This window comes from Myotis brandtii, unplaced genomic scaffold (genome assembly GCF_000412655.1).
Source record: "Myotis brandtii unplaced genomic scaffold, ASM41265v1 scaffold300, whole genome shotgun sequence".
NCBI classification, from domain to species: Eukaryota; Metazoa; Chordata; class Mammalia; order Chiroptera; family Vespertilionidae; genus Myotis; species Myotis brandtii.
This window is the reverse complement of record NW_005361459.1, coordinates 2821222-2841028: the sequence shown is the minus strand read 5'-3', so window position 1 is coordinate 2841028 and position 19807 is coordinate 2821222. Positions and strand designations below refer to the sequence as shown.

At 42.7% G+C, this 19807-nt stretch overlaps 1 protein-coding gene across 4 annotated transcripts in view; it reads right to left on the bottom strand.

The window, feature by feature from the left end:
* Nucleotides 1–19807, bottom strand: part of FARS2 (phenylalanyl-tRNA synthetase 2, mitochondrial) — a 570273-nt gene that overhangs the window by 152463 nt on the left and 398003 nt on the right. For all 4 annotated transcript variants that reach the window (XM_005869647.2, XM_014542407.1, XM_005869648.2 and 1 more), the window contains one exon: nt 11463–11614. In XM_005869647.2, coding sequence (XP_005869709.1) covers nt 11463–11614 — 152 coding nt within the window. The remainder of the gene's footprint in view (nt 1–11462; nt 11615–19807) is intronic.

Sequence of the window (19807 nt, the reverse complement as noted above, 5' to 3'; positions counted from 1 at the left end):
ATACATGAAGGGGGTTTTCTTGAGACTGAGATTGTGTGGGCATGCTCAGGCTATCTGAATACAGGCTCCCTAATTCATTTACTGACTAGCGCTCTTACTGTAACAGTGGCCCCATCAACACAGGGTTCCCTAATCACACTACATTGCCTTGCGGTGTCCTTCTCTTCATGTAAATCTTATGGAACATTCTACCTTGTTCTTTCTCACCCGATTATATTTCCATGATAACACCTTCCCTGGCTCCAAACGACACTTGAATAAGTAGATCACAGTGACTCTACACACTATTAAAACAGGACAAACAGATTGAAGCTCTGGTAAAGAACTGCTAGTCTCCTGTATTTTCTGACTTACCTGCCCACCCCCTCACCCCAGGTCTCAGATTCAGCCTTGTTCTGGACTTCAAGCCCACTCCCAACTCTAAGAGGAGCCCTGGCCAGCAGCTCGCCAGCACAGCCTCCAGGCAGCCTGCGCATGGTTCCCTGGCAACATAAGAAAAGCAGTGCCCACATTCCTCTGTAACGCAGCCTCCCTATGACTCCACCAGTAACTGAAATGCTGACCCTAAGCCTGGCTTCTCTGTGACCCCTGCCTACTCTACCACACTCCTCCACTGTGCTCACTGACTGCTGGGCCTCTTCCAAATGACCCTAATAAGATACCTTAGAATTCAGTGGTTCTCAACCTTCCTAATGCCGCGACCCTTTAATACAGTTCCTTATGTTGTGGTGACCCCCAACCATAAAATTATTTTCGGTGCTACTTCATAACTGTAATTTTGCTACTGTTATGAATCGTAATGTAAATATCTCATATGCTATATGTGTTTTCCGATGGTCGCGACCCACAGGTTGAGAACCGCTGCCTTAGATCTTGGGTGCTGTATGGACCATCTGTGCACACCATTCCCTCTGCCTGGAGTTGACCTCTCATCCCTGCTCCCTGCCTTCTTTTGTACACCTTCCTGGCAGCTGCTTAAGCCTGAGTTATGAGGAAGTTAAGGAAAGTATCTAGCCCGAGGGACACAGGGGCTGCTGCGGCATGGCACTGCCCCAGCCATGAATTGTGAGTCGTGGCCTCGGCCTCATGTGACGCTGGAGCCCACAGGGATTGGCAGCAGAAAAGGGCTTGCTTCTTACTCAGGAGGAGACCAGCAAGGTGAGGCCAAGTCTGCCAAGGCCATCTCTGCTATTTGAAAATTTTAATTTTTGAAGAGTAACTCAAAGAGGTCTCACCTGTAGATTCCCAAGACCTCCTTACAAATCATAGGACAATCTTTAGAGATTCAACTCCAAAATCTATAATTAGGATAACTTTGGTTACCATAGGTACAATTCTGAGGTTGTATAGTGGATTCATAAGTCTGTTGGTTACTAAGACATATCATTAACTGTGATGGCCATGGTGCATTCAGGGCCAGGCATTTGTGGGTGAGAAGAACAAGGCAACTGACACAGGGACAGACAATGGAGGCAGGCAGGGAGGGGAGGCTCCCATTGCTGGTTCTGGACATTGAATTTGGGTGATAGCCAGTTGAAAGAAGTGACCTTATAAATTTAAGTGACCTTATAAATTTAAAGACCCGCCCGGCCAGCATGGCTCAGTAGTGGCTGAGTGTCAACCCATGAACCCGGAGGTCACGTTCGATTCCCAGTCAGGGCACATGTCCGGGTTGCAGGTTCGATCCCCAGTGTAGCGCTTGCAGGAGGCAGCCAATCAGTGATTCTCTCTCATCATTTTGTTTTTCTCTCTCTCTCCCTTCCTCTCTGAAATCAATAAAAATATATTTTTAAAATATAAAATAAATTTAAAGACCCAAAACAATTAAGGGTCTTACTCAAAATGAGGGGGTGGAACTGTCCCTCCCCATCACATTTATGCTAGCAATTCTTCGACTTATTTTCTCCTCACAGGTTGCCTTGGGTGTGCATTTTAATTTGCTTTAATCTGGTCAGCACTGTTGGGGTGAGACATGGAAACCTCGGGAACATGACTTACTCTTACCTTGCACCCTGGAAAGAGGTCATTCAATTTCCACACCACTAACAGGAACATGGGATGCCTAGGGGAGACAGTATCCAAAGACTCCCCCTGAAAACAGCTAATTGGAAGTTAAAGAAGAAAAAGTGGCTTCATGTTAATTTTCATAAAGGTGGGCTGTAAGGCAGTGGTCACCACAGGTGCAGCCCATTCAGCTCCTGGCCCCCCTCCCTGGCTAGCTGCTACCAAGCGGTCTCTGCTCCTTCCTGCTCTGTGCAGGGATGCTACTCCTGGGGTCCTGCCAGGCCAACACTGAAGGTAATCCCAAGGAATCCTTCAGCAAATGGTGACATGCTGGGGGACGAGGCGGAACAGAACTAACGGTGTTTTACTTTATCTAACACTGGTGGCAAACAGGGCTGCTACGTGTACCCTCCATGGACTGCTTTAAAGAGAAGGCTTTGAGAAGGAGGAAAGTGAAGGAAGGTAGGGAGAAACAACTATCCAGGCTAAAAATAGTTTTCTTAGAATTGCTTTCTGTGCTGTCTGAACTGCAGCAATAAAAGTTCTTACACTCATGCCACCAGTTCTGCAATAAGAATGAAGAACAGGACAGAAGCCAAGAGTGCTCTAAGGCAGCCTGGCCGCCACTAGCCATCTCCTCGGGACTGCATGCTGCTAATCTCAAGGGCACACGACTCTGGCAAGTCTCCAAAGATCAGCTGTGGTTGGCCTTTCATTGATGACCCATCTTTAAGTTCAGATAACTGCACTTATTTGGTTCTGTCAAAAGGAACAAGACCAGGGAGTGATTTGCAACCAGACATGTCATCCCACCTGCCACTGTCCATAGCATTTTCCCAACACACAACCCAGAAAACAGCCACAGTGACTACACAGCTCTGTTGACCAGCATCTTTACTAATTTACAAAGAATTTCTTTTTTTTCTGATTAAATGTTTACTCCTTCAGTTGCAGGAAGAACTATGCATCATTTCAGAATGGCAGTTTCATATAAAGTCTCACTCTGCTTTCCTGTATGACCAGAAGGTCCTGGTCATATGTATTTGGCTGCCAAATCTCAGACTCCTAGCTGTACGAGGTCATTTTTATTTTATTAAACAAGGTAAGTTGGTTGTGAAAGTTACTCTTGTTTTTACTCTAATATCTAACAATTTTTTTAGAACTCTGTGCAGTTTTCAAAGCATTGCACATACACAGGCACATGGAATTTTTGCAGCTACCATTTAAGGATGACAGTACTCTCAGAGGTAGATGAAACTGAGGCGCAGGAAGTCCCAATACCATACATATTGGATGTGGAAAGTCAAGATTCCACCCATGGCTTCTGACTGAATTCTGAGCTCTTTCTACTAGACCACACTGACTCTACTTTTCATCTCATAAACTCCTTCCAGTCCTTAAAAAAGCTCCTCTAAGGAATGAAGAAGGATCCACTTACCATCCACCAAGCATCATGTAGTGATGAGCCTCCTTCCAGTAATATACACTAAACATTGTGGGAAGACAAAAGGCAGCTACTATACCACTCCAGTTCCACCTAAGGAGTTTCCATCTAGTGGAATAGACTAGAGAGGTTTAAATGTGAATAAAAATAAAGATATGAATGAGCCAACTATTAGGAGCAGTTACATAGAGTTCATTGGGAGGGGGGGGGGGGGGGGGGGGGGAGCAGGAAGGCAGTACTTGGATATTTGTTCTGAAAATTTTCCCAGTGAATCTTTCTGCTTGAAAATATTCAGCCTGTGGCTTGAACGGGGCTGGGCTGTTTTATTAATGGTCCCTAACTAGATCAACAATGGTTTCTTGACCCAATAGTGGTGAAGACTGCCCTGACCCCAGGGGCCCAGTGCAAAGGGCTCTGTACAAAAGGAATGATATTTGTTAGTTAATTAGATTGGTTCCTTCCAGAATTTGTACTGGGATCATGGACAGGACTGGCCAGAAAAGACTTTGGCCAATTCGGAAAGAGGTGAAAATGTTAATCCTATATAATAAAAGTCTAATATGCAAATTGTCCCTATGGGCGGGAGTTAGACATGTGCTGACCACCAGGGTGCGGTGAGGAGCATGGTGGGCCTTGGCGACACGGCACTGGCAGCAAGTGGCAGTGGCTGTGCTGCCGGCCCCGATGGGCCCCGACAAGAGCGGGACCACGGTGGAATGGTGGAGCAGGTGTGCAGGCAGTGCCAGGCCAAGGCGGGTGTGAAGGAGGCAGCTGAGGGAAGGGAGGCCCCAGCCAGAAGCCGGCAGCCGCTAGGGACCCTACCCATGCATGAATTTCATGCACTGGGCCTCTAGTGTATGTATAAGTAGGGGAAGGGGTGGAGGATACAGACACTGACCAGGAGGAGCAAGGAGAGGGACAAAACCAGGACACTAGGTGTACAAGGTCTCTGACCCTTAGACTTGCCTCGGTTCCAAATAGCTTCCCAGTTCTATTCAGGTGTATCCTTAAATAAATCCCTAAAGTGGCCACTGTAAGTGAATCTGTCCTGGCAAAAGAAAGAATTTAAAAACCCAGAGTTCTTTTTACAGAAACTCAGGTTTCCTACTACACAGAATATACTCACATTAATTCGATTTAGGATGCAGAGCACCTCATTCACAAGGTATCAGAAGGTAGACAGACACAGGGGTCTGCCACCCTGTCTCCTTGGTGAGGCTTCTAGACCAATGGTCTCTTTCCTCTGAATTTATAGCCCTAGACATGTGCCTCTTATTTTAAGTCAAGGAAAGTTTACTGACCATCAGTTATGTGCAAGAAATGGTGCAGGCCATTTATTAGGCTTAACTAACCTCATTGTCACCTTATGCTTTTTATTCCCAGGTCAGTTTTCCTATATTATTTGGCTCCATAAAAATTGGGATTTTGCCTCAAAATTCCTTGTGGTTCCCAAATAAACTGATGAACAAAACAGATCCAGAGACATAGAAGCATGGAACAGAGAGATGAATATCAAAGGGAAGGTAGAGGTGGGTAGGGAAAGATTAACCATATATGTATAACTCATGGACACAGACAATAGTGTGGTGAAGGCCTGGGGCAAAGGGGAAGGGTCAATGTGGGGGGGGGGGAGAAGAAGGGATACATGTAATACTTTCAACAATAAAGATAAAATTTTAAAAATCCTTATGGTTCTAATTAGCCGAATATTTCCCAAAACACAGGAACTCACGAATCAGTTGCTAAATACATTTATGGTATGTCTCTTTGCATAAAATTCAAGGAAATATAAAAATGGTAGTGCCTGAGTGAGGTTAAAGAAAAAACAAAGAAATCACTGTATAAACAGGAAGACTACTGACTTGTAAATTAAGGTCAGAGGCCTGTCCACTTGACCCAGGAGGTTGGTTAGACCAAGGGCAGGCATCTGACCTGAGTGGAGCCTGTCCGCCAAGCTGGTCAGAGATGCTTGCCCCAGTGAGAAAAGTTGAGTTGGGCCCACTGGTTTGCTTTGTTGAGAGTTAGAATTGGGCAAGAGACTTGCAGTGGTGCTGAGAGCTGGAACCTGAAGGTCATTTAGAATCGGGAGCTGGGCAGGGCATTCTGAACTCTGCATGATATGAAAGAGCAAAAGCTGTATGGTGGGAAGGTGGGGAGAGAGAGTGAATGTGAGAAAATAAAATGCAATAGAAAAGTAGAAATTGGTAGACATACCACAGAAAGAGTGGTGGAGCCCTGGCTGGTGGCTCAGTTGGTTGGAAGATCCTTCCATACACCAAAGGGTTGCAGGTTTGATCCCTGGTTGGAGCATGTACGGGAGGAAACAGCTGATTTATGTTTCTCTCTCTCTCTCTCTCTCTCTCTCTCTCTCTCTCTCTGTCTTCTTCTCTCTAAAAATTAATAAAAACATATCTATCCTCATGTGAGGATTAAAAACAAAACAAAACAAAACAGAAAGAGCGATGGAGACAAGAGAAAGGTCAGAGCCTGCCTTAGCAGCTACTACTCTTTCTGAAGCCTCATTGGTTGTCAAGCTTTTCCTGTTTGATTAAGTGTGTTCACTGGAACCACAGAACCCCCACTGAGACACCTCCCTCTGTGAAGGCCGTCTATCATTTCTCCCAGCTGATCATAACATAAAAATAGTGCATGATTTTAAGAAATCTTTTCAAAAAGAAAATTAACATTCTCTGCTAAATTTTTTCTCAACAGGGCAATTCTGCCTGTCAAGGGACATTTGACAATGTCTGGAGACATTTTTGATTGTCACAGAGGGTGGGATTGGTGTGTGATACTGATATCTAGTGAGTAGAGGCCAGAAGTGCTGCTAAATAGCTTACAATGCACAGGACACACAACAAAGAATTATCTGGCCCAAAATATCAGTAGTACAGAGGTTGAAAAAACCATGCACTAGAACCAAGAGGTTAACAATACAAAGCACATGCTATCTTCAATATTCAAGGGTCAAATGTCATTTGATGCACAAGTATATAAATAAAGTCAAGGATGGGAAAATGTAAAAATGTTAAGAGTTGTCTTAGAGTGTTGAGATGATGGCTGAATCTCCACCCTTTTTATTTTCAAAGTTTTATGTGTTTGCATTTTTACTGGGTGCTTGACAAAGCAAAAACACATAAATACACCAAAAAAGGAAAGAAGGAAAGATTGGAGGAAGGGAGGAAGGAAGGATGAGTCACCTGAACTGCCTCACCCACACCACACCATGAAGTTAGGACCAGACAACATCCAAGACTCACACCCACTCAAAAGAGGGGCCAGCTACACTGAGAAGTGCTTCCCATGGGGAAGTCCCGCTTCAAAGTTCTGTTAAAAATGAAGACACATGTTCCAGTATACCTACAGGCACATCGCGGAGATATTGTGGGTTCCAGACCACTGCAATAAAGTGGGTATTGCAAAAAAGTGAGTCACACAAATTTTTGGTTTCCCAATGCCTATAAAAGTTATATTTATACTATGCTGTAGTCTATTAAGTGTGCAATAGCATTATTTATAAAAACTCAATGAATATACCCTAATTAAAGCTACTCCATTGCTAAAAGACTATAACCATCATCTGAGCCTTCAGAGAGTCATAATCATTTTGCTGGTGGAGGATCTTACGTCTGTGTTGTTAAAAGTGCAGTATCAGCAAAGCACAATAAGGTGCAGCACAATAAGAAGAGGTCTACCTGTACTTTTGGCAAATTGTATAAAATATAACTGTGAGGAAGATCAAGTAGGGAGTCCATAGTTCAGCACACTCACCTCTAGCATCTCGGCCCTAACCAGACCCTGACTAACAGTGCATGGGTTCAGGAAACGTGTCCACACTGTAGGAACAGCATGTGGCAAAGTAAGCAGCAGCCCTAGGAACAAAGTGTAAGTGTATGCTTTGGGGACATCTCCAGCCAGCCCCTGCTGCAGACACCTGGGACACTTTTCACTACCACCCCTTTCTTGGGATTAAATCAAATACTTCTTTTAAAATTCTGTAATTTTAACTTCCAGAAAACTCTGCCTTAAGCTCAAACCAAATCTGTCCTATTCAAATCAATTTTACTTTATGGTCCATTTCTACCATTCAAAAGAGCAGTATTGGCTCACTTCCCCAGATGAGGTATCGGCAGTTGAAGACAATGGTTAAGTTTCCTTTTGCTCTTCTTTGCTCCTTCTCCAACCCCAGCATAAGAAATACTTTGAGCAGTTGCGCTTTCTCAGTAAGTAGCATGTGCATATAGTGCAATATTCCAAAGGTATGAAAGCACACACAGTGACCCCAGCTCTCCTCTCCTGAGCTAACTAATCCCTGCTCTGCTTTTTGTGACATAAAATTTGGAACTACAAAAACTCTTGTGCACACTAAGTGGCCTATAGATTAAGTGGCAAATGTACTCTGGGAGAAGGTTCTGAATGACAAACTGGAACAAAATGTCAGCTGCTTCTAACGTGAACAGCTATCCTCCTTTTGGGCACCAACTGTTATTTGTAATCAAGAAAAAATTGCCCATTTGTTTAACATTATAAAATTAGGTTCAGATTCGGCAGCTGATGTCTCTCTGAAACATCCTGGGACCTGTTCTTGGCCAAACAATAACACCTGTTTATTTCAGAGTGCCTTTCCCTCAGCACTAGCAATTCTCAGTTGGGATGTTAGGTCAAGAAAGAGTCAGAGCTCTTGGACTATCTGGTAACATTTCATTGATGTGTTTAGATAATAAATGAAATAAATCTTGAGATCAAGCTATGCATTGATGAGTACAAGGTCAGGTGACCTTCACTTGCCACTGCCCAAGTGGGAGGAGACCAGGAGGGTGCCAGGTGCTCAGGGAAGAATGACCTCCTTTGGGAGGATTTCAGAATCTGTGGGGGGCGGGGGAGGGCAATCTTCAGAAAAATTACATGTGTCTCCCTCCCCTTTATCAGGGGTCAGCAAACTATGAGCCAAAACTTGCTGACCACCTGTTTTTGTAATTAAGGCTTTATTAGAACACAGCCATGACAATTTGATTTCGTTTTCTCTATGGCTGCTTTCAAAAGGGCAGAGTTGAGTAGATGTGACAGAGATCATATGGCCCATGAAGTAAAAAATATTTACTATCTGTCCTTTAATAGAAAAAGTTTGTCACCTCCCGCCCTAGGTACTTCCTGAGAATCATTGCACAAGGAGCCACCATGACTAAATAATGTGCTTTTTCTCAGTGCTATAAGAGGAATGTTTGTTTGTCCTTACTTTGGTTGTCAGGAATGAAGATTTGAAAAATAGTAGGTTAAACAAGATACTCTCTCTCATATAAAGTCCAAGGCTGAACTGATACTCCAGTGTCATGAGATCCAGGCTGTACTCCCCACAACTTCCACTACCAAGGACACACTGTGATCCAGAATGGTTGCCAAAGTACCAGCCACTATAGTCACATCCAGGTAGCAAGAGGAAAAAGGACAGCTTCAGCCCAACTTTTAAGGAGGCCTCTGGAAATACCACTAAACATGTCATATGAACTACTGTCTCAACTGATACACCTAGTATAGACTTTTCGTTGGCTGACAAACTGCTTCGGTTAAAAAAAGATCAAGATTTTTTTCTTGATTTTTCTGTCTTTCTCTCTCTCTTCCACTCTCCCTAAAAATCAATAGAAAAATATCCTCATGTGAGGATTAACAACAGCAACAACAGCAACAACAACAAACAAAGGAAAAGATAGGTAGGCTCTCGGGGCAGGGTGATCATTGGCATAGCTCCAAAATGATAGGACTTAAATGTTGCTTAACATTTATTGAAGATCAGTGACAGAAGCATTTTCTGGCTGGTTGTTTGTTTTCAAATTTCCAATCAAAAGTATTGTCTCCTCCAGAAGGAAGGGGACAAACTCTCCTTTAGCACAACCAATGAGCATGGGTTGTGTGCAGACCTGAGTTATACAGTACTCCTACACAGTCTGTGACTTTGTCTTTAATGGACTGTCTGCCTGGTCTGTTCCTGAATCCACAGGACCCTGATACTTCCCCATGCCCCCGGCATTCTCTCCAATTAACATGCCCGTTCCATTTACCCTCATCACTACATCCCGGCAATAACATCTCACAGTGACCTTTAGGTTCTGCTCATCTCCAACCAAGAAAAGCTACTTATCTCACTTTTCACACTGGTGATATAAGAGGTAGAGTTGGATCTAAGTCAGTATCAGGAAGCAAGAGCCTGAGAAGTAAGAAATTAAGAATGAATTCTGAATCCTTGATTCCAGAAGTTATCTGTGTATTAAATAAGAATGGAAAACAATGGTGAGTCATGTGCTTTTGGCATATCAGTTGATACTTTGCAGTAAGTCTTATTCCCATATATTTGCTCCTCTTCAAAAGTAATATCCAGACTTTTGATATCAACATGTTAACTCATGGAAACTTCTTTCTCACATAAAAGTACAGGGCTGAATGGTATCTATCATGTCAGGGGCCCAGGCTACCCTGTACATCCATTCTATTGTCTGTACAGTTAGGAGACAGATATCATCGGCAAGCTCCAAAATATACTTAAAGGCTGCCAAAAATAGCCAGAATCAAGTAGAAGCTAAATGGGAGGAAGCAAAGAGCAGGAGCACACAGAGTGCCATGTCTTTGAACACATACTCCCGAGCACCAGCAAAAATACATTTCTCAGCGCTAAGGGTTATAATCTGAAGTGCAAAGTCTGTATCACCAATAAGTATTGAAACTGGAGTTAGCAAAGGTGGATCTTCTGTTTGTAACTAGGGTAGACTTGGGGTGGGAGGCAGAGCTACTAAAAGACTCAGAGATGGATGAGCCATATTTAAAGAAAGAGTTGGTTTCATGGAGGTGGAGACAAAGAAAGCCTATGGTTGTAAAGACATGTAGCCTGAATGACTACTAGCCCTTCCCTGCAGAGTCAACTCTTGAACCTCAACCCCCAGGCTTGTGTCAGTAGCTGGTTCAGAAAATCCAATATAGTCAAATATGTGTGACAAAAAGGCAATCATAGGCATACAACTGACACAGCAATTAAAATAGTTAAAAGAATAAGGAGAATGACAGGGAAGTCATAGAAAAATGCTGCCAACAAATCAAATGAAGTTTCTAGCCAAATATATTACAATGAATTTTAAAACCAAATGAAGCAATTTCTCTATGAAGGAAAATCACAAAGCAGAAATAACTCAGAGAAAAGATAGTAAGAAAACAGAAACTGAAATATGAGCTTGCAGAACTCAGAAAAGGGGGAAAGCAGAGTAACTGCAGATGGAAATACAATGTGTGCAAGGAAACACAGTAAGGAGCAGAGAAGACACAAGGAGGAAAGCATTCAAAATGAAGTGGAAAACATTGAAAACACAGAGTTCTAATACATTAGAGAGAAAATGAAAGGTAGAGAAGTCAGACTTAGGACAGCCTCCTCAGGCATCACTGGAGTCCCTCTAGAACAGACCAATGGATCAATACAAACCCTGAGAGAGAATTCAGGAAAAACAGTTCTAAGACCAAAGCAGAGTTAAACTCGATTAGTGAGGGACAAATATATACATATCAGGGAGGACGGGTCAACACCGAAATAAGTCCTGATAAAGTTATTACATTTTATCTTACGACCTGATACAGATTTTGGCTTGAGGTATATGGTTAATAAATATTCACCTAGAGATTAACAAAACACTTTTTCTCCACAAACTCTTCTTTGGGCCTTATCCTCTGTTCCTGGGATGTGATATACTACAGAATCACTTCCAAAAGCAATACTGAAAAACTCCAAGATCTTTAAAACATCTGGTTTCATATACTTTCTTTAACCAGGGCAGGAAAGATTAAAAATGCATTTCAGAAAGATTTTCAGGAAGGACTGATATGAAAGGCTTTTCTGAGAAGCCATGCGTTCACTATAAATTCAGAAGATATTTTGTCTAGCATGCACTGGATTTCAACAAAATGTTATTATATCTTTCCACATGCCACTTGTCACATAGAGAGAACAAAGGATAAAATCAGGAAGGTTTTTACTTACTTTGGATGTTCAAACTTGTCTATAAGATCAACTTTTTCCACCAAATCTCCTCCAATTGTTCGTACTAAGTCATAGAAATCATTTTCTGTGTAATTCTCCGAGGGCAACCAGAATGAAATGTCATTTATCACAGCAGGATATTTGCTAAGAGGCTAACAAAATAAGAGAAGAAAAGATAGATTGAGTTGTTAGTTGGATGAGAATGTTTAAATTTTTCATGGAAAGTTACACACGGCTAATTAAAAAATGCTCATAAAACATTATTTCAGCACTTGAATTTTCAGGAACAAAATAAACTTAAAAGATAAGCCCATATTCAAAATTAGCAAATTCCATTGTGAATCCTATAGATTCTTATCACATTCATGTGTAACATCACCATTTATAACATTTATATCACTATCAGTGTTCAATTTAGTATGAAGCATTTTGAATTTATTATATTTCAGTTTTTTTCCATTTGAATATCAGAGAAGAAAAGTTCAAATTTAATTAACAAGTGATTCATTAACTTCTTGTGACACTTTCAGGAAGCCATTTTAATGGGAAATAAGGGCTTGTCAAAATTGGTATTTCAAGTAGTAATATCATTTTTGTTAATATTTCTAATTATTAAAATAAAGAAATGAACTTATAAGTAGTCATTTAGGGAGTTATTTTACAAATTATGCCTTTAAGGATGTAATAAACACAATGTAGCCATTTCCTTCATTTTCCCCACTTTTTCCAGTTTATTAGGGTTCATTAGTTCATCATTATATTGGACTAGAGGCCCAGTGCACGGATTCGTGCACTGGTGGGGTCTCTCAGCTGGCCTGCGCCCTCTCGCAATCCGGGGCCCCTCAGGGGATGTCAGACCGCCCATTTTGGAGACCGACAGTCTGACATCCCCCGAGGGATGTAGTAGTGTGCAAAGTGGCAGGCGGCCAGGGAAGAGTCTGAGCCTGCCGTCGCAGCCGCTCAGTAGCACCGTCACAGCTGCACTCACCAGCCGTGAGCCTGTCGTTTGGTGCCTGTCGGTCAGCTGAGCGGTGCTCCTGCTGTGGGAGCACACTGACCACCAGGTGACAGCTCCTGCGTTGAGCATCTGCCCCCTGGTGGTCAGTGCATGTCATAGCTACTGGTGAAACGGTCGACCAGTCGCTTAGGGTTATATATATATATATATAGAGAGAGAGAGAGAGAGAGAGAGCGAGAGAGAGAGAGAGAGACATTTAAAATTAAATACTTTTAGAAATTACTGCATTTGTTTACATGGCATATATATACTTTAGGTCTATAAGTTATAAAAATGTTTTATTGAATGTTTCATTACATAATTATGAAGTCCTAAGGAAATCTGATAAAACTATAAATTTGTTAGGACAAATTTACAAATTGATTTATACCAAGCCTGATCCTATATAATAAAAGCCCAGTGACTGAATGGCGGAATGACCAGAACGACCGGTCAACCAGTCACTATGATGCGCACGGACCACCAGGGGGCAGATGCTCAACGCAGGAGCTGCCCCCTGGTGGTTAGTGAGCTACCACAGTGGGAGCACTGATCGTTGCCTCCTCACCCCAGGCTCCTCCTCCTTGCTTCCTGCTGCCTCCTCCAGATGCCTGCAGGCCACTCAGTGCCGCTGCCGCCGGGCTCACAGAGCTGACCCTGGAGGCTGGGAGGCGGGTTCGTGGCCGCCACAGGACTGAGGCCTACTCCGCTGCCCCTTAGTGCTATTGTCCCTGGGCCTGGCCCTGACCGGGTCCCCTGAAGAGGCGAGTGCTCCAGTTCCACGGAAGATGCCAAACCAGGGAGCAGCCGCTCAGAGGGCAGGTCCACAGCCGCTTGGCAGACCAGGATGATCCCTGCAGGCCACGCCCCTGACCAGTGCATGAATCCCGTGCACCGGGCCTCTAATATCATTATAAACAGTTTGTTGAATCACTGATCAGAAAATGTATAAAATTTTTAAGTTGGCAAAACCTCTGAAAAACCAAATACTCAACCATAAATGATTATTCAACTTGAAATAGCAATAAAGTTGTCTAACAAATGCATCAGTTTAGAATATACATTCCAATGAACATAATTAAACTACCATTTAGCTGCTCCTGACAAAATAACAGAGCTCCTGAAAAAATCCATGTTTTCTCTCCTAAAGTCAAGATGCTGTGATAAGAATCCACAGGTTAATGTAACCACTGGAGATTATGGGAATTTGATGATTACACAATTGCTTTTCCTTTGACAACACCCTTTTCCCACTTAATAAAGAAATTTAGAAAGATCAGTTAAAAGGCTGGGATTGCCAAGATTAGCATGAAATCTACTCTTCAACTAGTCAAACTGAGGTACCACATTTGTTGAGCTCTGACATGAGACAAGATGAAAGAAATGGGAGCATCTGTGCCCCAACCCATGGACAGTAGTCAGCACACAGCCAGAATATATACCCCCAAAACATTAAAAATATATATTACAGTTTTAAAAACCAAGGAGAAAACCCCAGGCTATTGTATTACAAACTAGTTCAAGCTAACAGATTATAACAAGTTTAAAGTAATGATCTAACTAAAAGAATCAATCACTATACTAATTAATATGTGTCAGATGTGGGGTACCTACTCTACTAGTGACTCTTGCTTTTTTGAAGGGGACAATACAATTTTATTTTGAAAATAAAGAAGATAACTACAGATCTATGGTTACTGAAATGTAGGTGTGAAGAGCCAGCACGGCCATGGGATACTCAGCCCCAGGGCGCCTTATGTGCCATGCCAGCTCAGTCTGGTTCAGTGACCCTGAGTGAGGGTGGTGAAAGGCTTAGAAAAGACAGACATGAGAATGAAAGCAGGGTCTCAGTGGGACGCTGCCCCTCTGAGGGACAGCACCAGCGCCCACAAGCCATGTCTTTATTTTATAGCAGATGCCACGAGGCAAAGTAGGGGCGTGATCAAGATGTTTACAACATTCTCGTGGGTTTCAACCCTACTCAACTACATGCACCTGAACTCTATCACTCAGGCACGTGGGGCCACTTGTTCAGACCACAGGCTCAAGCTTACAACTATAGCTGTTGGCTATAATTGTGCTGGGAAGGCTCTGCCCTCCAAGCTGGGACTTGCACGTGGCAATGAGAGGACTGTGCCCTCTCAGTAGTCCAAGGTTTGAACCTGTACAAAACACTCTGGCTGCACCCCATAGTAGGCTTTCTGGTGCTTAACCAAAGGTAGTGTTACAAACCATCCAGTGCCTGGCTTCCCATTGCTCTTAGGTAAAGTCCTTAGTTCTTAAAAGTTTCTACCTCTTTCTATTGTTCTCCAGGTTCAGAACAGCTGATTTATTTGGTTTCTTGAACACACTGAGCTACTTACTCCACATACCATTTCTTGACTTCCCTGGCCTACTTTTCGTCTTCAGCTACAACATTCACTCCTTATCATTCCAGACTCTGTTAGTCCCTTGTTATGTCACCCCATACCTCTCTTTCATAGTACTTTTCATCACTGCAATTGTTTGTGTAGTTACTTCTTTAATGTATGCCTTCCCAGTATGATACCATTTTGAGGGTAGGATTTGTATCTGTTTCCATCTCCAAATCTCTCTATCATCTTGCATAGTCCCTGTGACACTGTAGATATTGAGTAAGAGTGAATTACAGAGCTGCCTTATGGGAGCCACGGTACATCACAATGAATCAAATCAGCTGTTTTTTCTTCTCTAACTGGACAAGCTAGTGAACAAATCAAGTAAATAGGGGATGGAGACATGCCTCCATCCCCGGCCATGCTGTGATGAGGTGAGTGACCATGTGGAATGACAAAGAGGCTATAGTTCAGTGGTTCTCAACCTTCTGGCCCTTTAAATATAGTTCCTCATGTTGTGACCTTTTCCAGTCACTAACTGCTAGGAATTGTGGGAAGAGCAAGTGGGCTGCATATCAAGATGAGTAATTTGTGGTGGCAGTGGTTCTCAACCTTCTGGCCCTTTAAATACAGTTCCTCATGTTGTGACCCAACCATAAATTTTTGTTGCTACTTCATAACTGTAATGTTGCTACTGTTCTGAATCGTAATGTAAATATCTGATATGCAGGATGGTCTTAGGCGACCCCTGTGAAAGGGTCGTTCAACCGCAAAGGGGTCGCGACCCACAGGTTGAGAACCGCTGCTATAGGTGGACAGGCAAAGTAACCTGGTAGGGACTTGATATTCCACAGTCATAGAATCAGGAATTTTAAAATTGGAAGGGAACTGTCAACCTAATTAAAGAGGTAAATTGAGGCAAGCTCAATTGACCAGAAATTGAGTTTTTTGGGTATAGCAGAAGACTGTAATTCATGAAACACATGCTGTAACAAGCTCTAGGCAGGTCCACTGAAGGTCTGGGGTGGGCTGTATTTATGGGCAAGAAGTACAAAGAAGGAGAAGTCCAGCCAACGTGCAAGCAGTCAGTTAACTGACTCGAGGATGGGAGAGATTCTTTGTGGATTTTCATGGGTAGAAGATAAGTGTCAGACATTTACCAGAAATCAGTCTCTCAGTTCTTAAGTTCTGAGGGCACACACATAAGAGTTTCCATTTCACATTCCCGAGTTCCATTTTAGATTGAAATCCTTTCACAGACATTAAATAGCATTTAATATTGATTGTGTTTTCTCATTTATGTTCTGAATGAGAGGCATGTCTATTTTATCATGTGTTACATGCTGTTGAGTCGGCTCTGACCCCTGGTGACCCCATGAATGAGTGAGGTCCACCATGTCCTGTCGAGCTCCTGTAAACTCAGCCTATGGCTCTTGTGTGGAGTCCATCCATCTCATATTTGGTTTCCCCCTTTTCACACTGCCTTCTTATTTTTCCCAGCATTATTATAGTTTTTTCAAATAAACACCTACTTATTAGTTCTTTTGAGAGTCCTTCTATAATTCTTGTTTATTTTTAAAGATTTGAAAAGGGGGTAAAATTACAGATATAGTAGAGACTTTCAAAGCCATAAGTGAATATCATAAACTATTTTATTAACAATAAATGTGATAACTTGGATTCAACAGATAATTTTCACTTAAGGAAGAAAATTTAAACCAGGGACTCTGTACCAAAGTGAATTATTAGTCAAACCTTACAACAAGTGTTTGATTCAGATATTCATAGTATTTTTTTTTATCAAATATTTAAGGTGAAGGTAGCTGCTTTAGTATATAAACTGTTTCATGAAAACAGAAATGGGAGAAAACACAACTAATTTTATGAGGCTACTAGAAACTTTAAGCCAAAGGTCGACAAGCATAGTATAATTCATTAAAAAAAATTGTAGACCAATTTCACCTTACAACCTACATGAAAAATCCTAAATGTAACTTCAGCAAACACAATTCAATAGCATCCTATCTAATAAAGAGGTAATATGCAAATTGACCATCATTCCAACACACAAGATGGCCGCCCCAATGTGGTCAAAGATGGCTGCGACAAGACAGCTGGCAGGGGAGGGCAATTGTGGGCGATCAGGCCAGCAGGGGAGGGCAGTTGGGGATGACCAGGCCAGCAGGGGAGGGAAGTTAGGGGGGACCAGGCCTGCAGGGGAGGGTAGTGGGGACCAGGCCTATAGAGGAGGGAAGTTAGGGGGGACCAGGCCTGCAGGGGAGGGTAGTGGGGACCAGGCCTATAGAGGAGGGAAGTTAGGGGGGACCAGGCCTGCAGGGGAGGGTAGTGGGGACCAGGCCTATAGAGGAGGGAAGTTAGGGGGGACCAGGCCTGCAGGGGAGGGTAGTGGGGACCAGGCCTATAGAGGAGGGAAGTTAGGGGGGACCAGGCCTGCAGGGGAGGGCAGTTGGGGCCGACCGGGCTGGCAAGGGAGGGAAGTTAAGGGCAATTGGGCCGGCAAGGGAGCAGTTAGGCGTCGATCAGCCTGGCAGGGGAGTGGTTAGGGGGTGATCAGTCTGGCAGGCAGAAGCGGTTAGGGGCAATCAGGCAGGCAGGCAGGCGAGTGGTTGGGTGCCAGCAGTCCTGGATTGTGAGAGGGATGTCCGACTGCCCGTTTAGGCCCAATCCCACCAGGATCGGGCCTAAACAGGCATTTGGACACCCCCGTGCACAAATTTCCTGCACCAGGCCTAGTATCAATATAATATCACAAAATGACCAAGTAAAGTTTTTCTAAAATAATGAGAATGACGTAAAACAAAATAATCTATTAACTGACATATAATATAAAGGAAAAAAATCATGTGATTTTTCATAGACAGGAAGCATTTGATAAATGTAATATTTATTATAAAACATTTTTGGCAAACTATAAATAAAGAGGCAACATCCTTAGCCTAACAAGATATTCAGTAAAAACCTACTGCAAACATATTTAATGTTAAATATTTTTAGGAGCATTCCAATTAAAGTCAAGAGTAAGATAAGGATATCTACTCTCATCCTGCTCTGTCTCATTATAAATCCTAACCAAGGCAAAAAACAGGGAAAGCTATGAACTAAATTAGTTGGAAAAAAATAGGCAAAATTCGTGACCTTATATTTAAATCTTTCTTACTAGCTATATGACTTGGACAAACTGCTTAATTTCTGCTTTCAGTTTTATCTGAAAAATTTAAGTATTATTAGAATCTACCTCATATAATAATTACTTTTTCATATATAATTATACACATAATACATAAGACTTAAAGTGAATGAAATGGAGATACATATATCACTGGCTAAAATTAAAAAACATGAGTTATATTAAGATATATGAAGTATATTTATATGAAGTTAAAAAACAGGGTAACAATAATACATGTGTATTAAAAAGATGTGGGAAAGCTATATATACTAGACTTCAGAACAATGATTACCTCTGAAGGAGGAAAAAGTATTCAAGAAGAGTATAAAAGAAATTTCAACTATCTTTAAGATATAAGAGTCCAAGTTCAACTCTGATTTGTGCAACAAAAGCACAGAGTGACTTCTGCATGTGAGAGCTGTTGGCTGGGTTAGAGATGGGTGGTACACCACAGCAAGTAAGGTCAGCCCAACTTATACTTTACTAGGGGCCCGGTGCACAAAGATTCCTGCACGGGGGTGGGGGTGGGGGTGGGGTCCCTCAGCCCGACCTGCACCCTTTCCAATCTGGGAGCCCTCAGGGGAGCCCTCTCCAATCCGGGAGTTTCTGTCTGTCTTTGCAATCATATGAATGAATTGTCTGAGTTCCTCATGGGCAGTGTTTCATTTCAAATTAGCATTCTAACATAGTAGCCTTAAGAAAAACCCTGCCTGTATTTCTTTAAAACTTATCTTGAACAAAAACATGTGCTTGCAATTGAAAAGCTTAACAGTAGATACTTTCCATTAAGGCAGTGGTTCTCAACTTGTGGATTGCAACCCCTTTGGGGGTCGAACGACCCTTTCACAGGGGTCGCCTAAGACCATCAGAAAACACATATATAATTACATATTGTTTTTGTGATTAATCACTATGCTTTAATTATTTTCAATTTGTAACAATGAAATTGGGGGTCAACACAACATGAGGAACTGTATTAAAGGGTCGCGGCATTAGGAAGGTTGAGAACCACTGCTCTAGTGTCTAGGAGATCCGTCTGCCACCAGAACTACAATTCCCAGCATTCCTGGTGCTTCCCGTGCTCTGGGCTTCTGCTTCCGGTCCTGGGGCTGCCATCAGAACTACTATTCCCAGAATTCCTGGTGCTCCCCACGCTGGGAGTGACTGAGGGAGCCACAGCCCACCAAGCCTCTGGCTCTCCTGCTCTGCTCTCCACCCAGCAACCAAGGGAGCCACATTCCCCCAAGGGAACAACCGAGGGGGCGACTGAGGGAGCCACGTCCCCCTAAGCTGCCGGCTCTCCCTCTTCTGCTCTCCACCTGGCGCCTGTGTATGCAAATTAACCCACCATCTTTGTTGGGTTAATTTGCATATTCACCCTGATTGGCTGGTGAGCGTAGCGAAGGGACGGTCAATTTACATGTTTCTCTTTTATTATATAGGATTCCTTTCACTTAGACTGATGGTAAACATCCTTTTTATTGGAGGGTAGCAAAGTATGCTACTCAAAAGTATGCTTCTTTGAGATAAGGATTATTTTGAGCTGAAGACAAATAAGAAGCTGATACAAAAAAAGCTCTCAGCCCTCTCCTGATTTGCCTAAGAGCAGGACATAAATTTGCAAAGATCCCAACTCCCCTCTCTACTAGGCAGGAATTAATCATTAGAGACAACTTCTGACTCTTATTAGCCCAGAGATTGCACCAGAGGAACCTACATGGCAAATTTACTAACTAGTTATCCTCCATTAGTTTCCTATATATTTACCTTTCCAAATTTTGCCACCCCTACAGGCTTAAGCTAC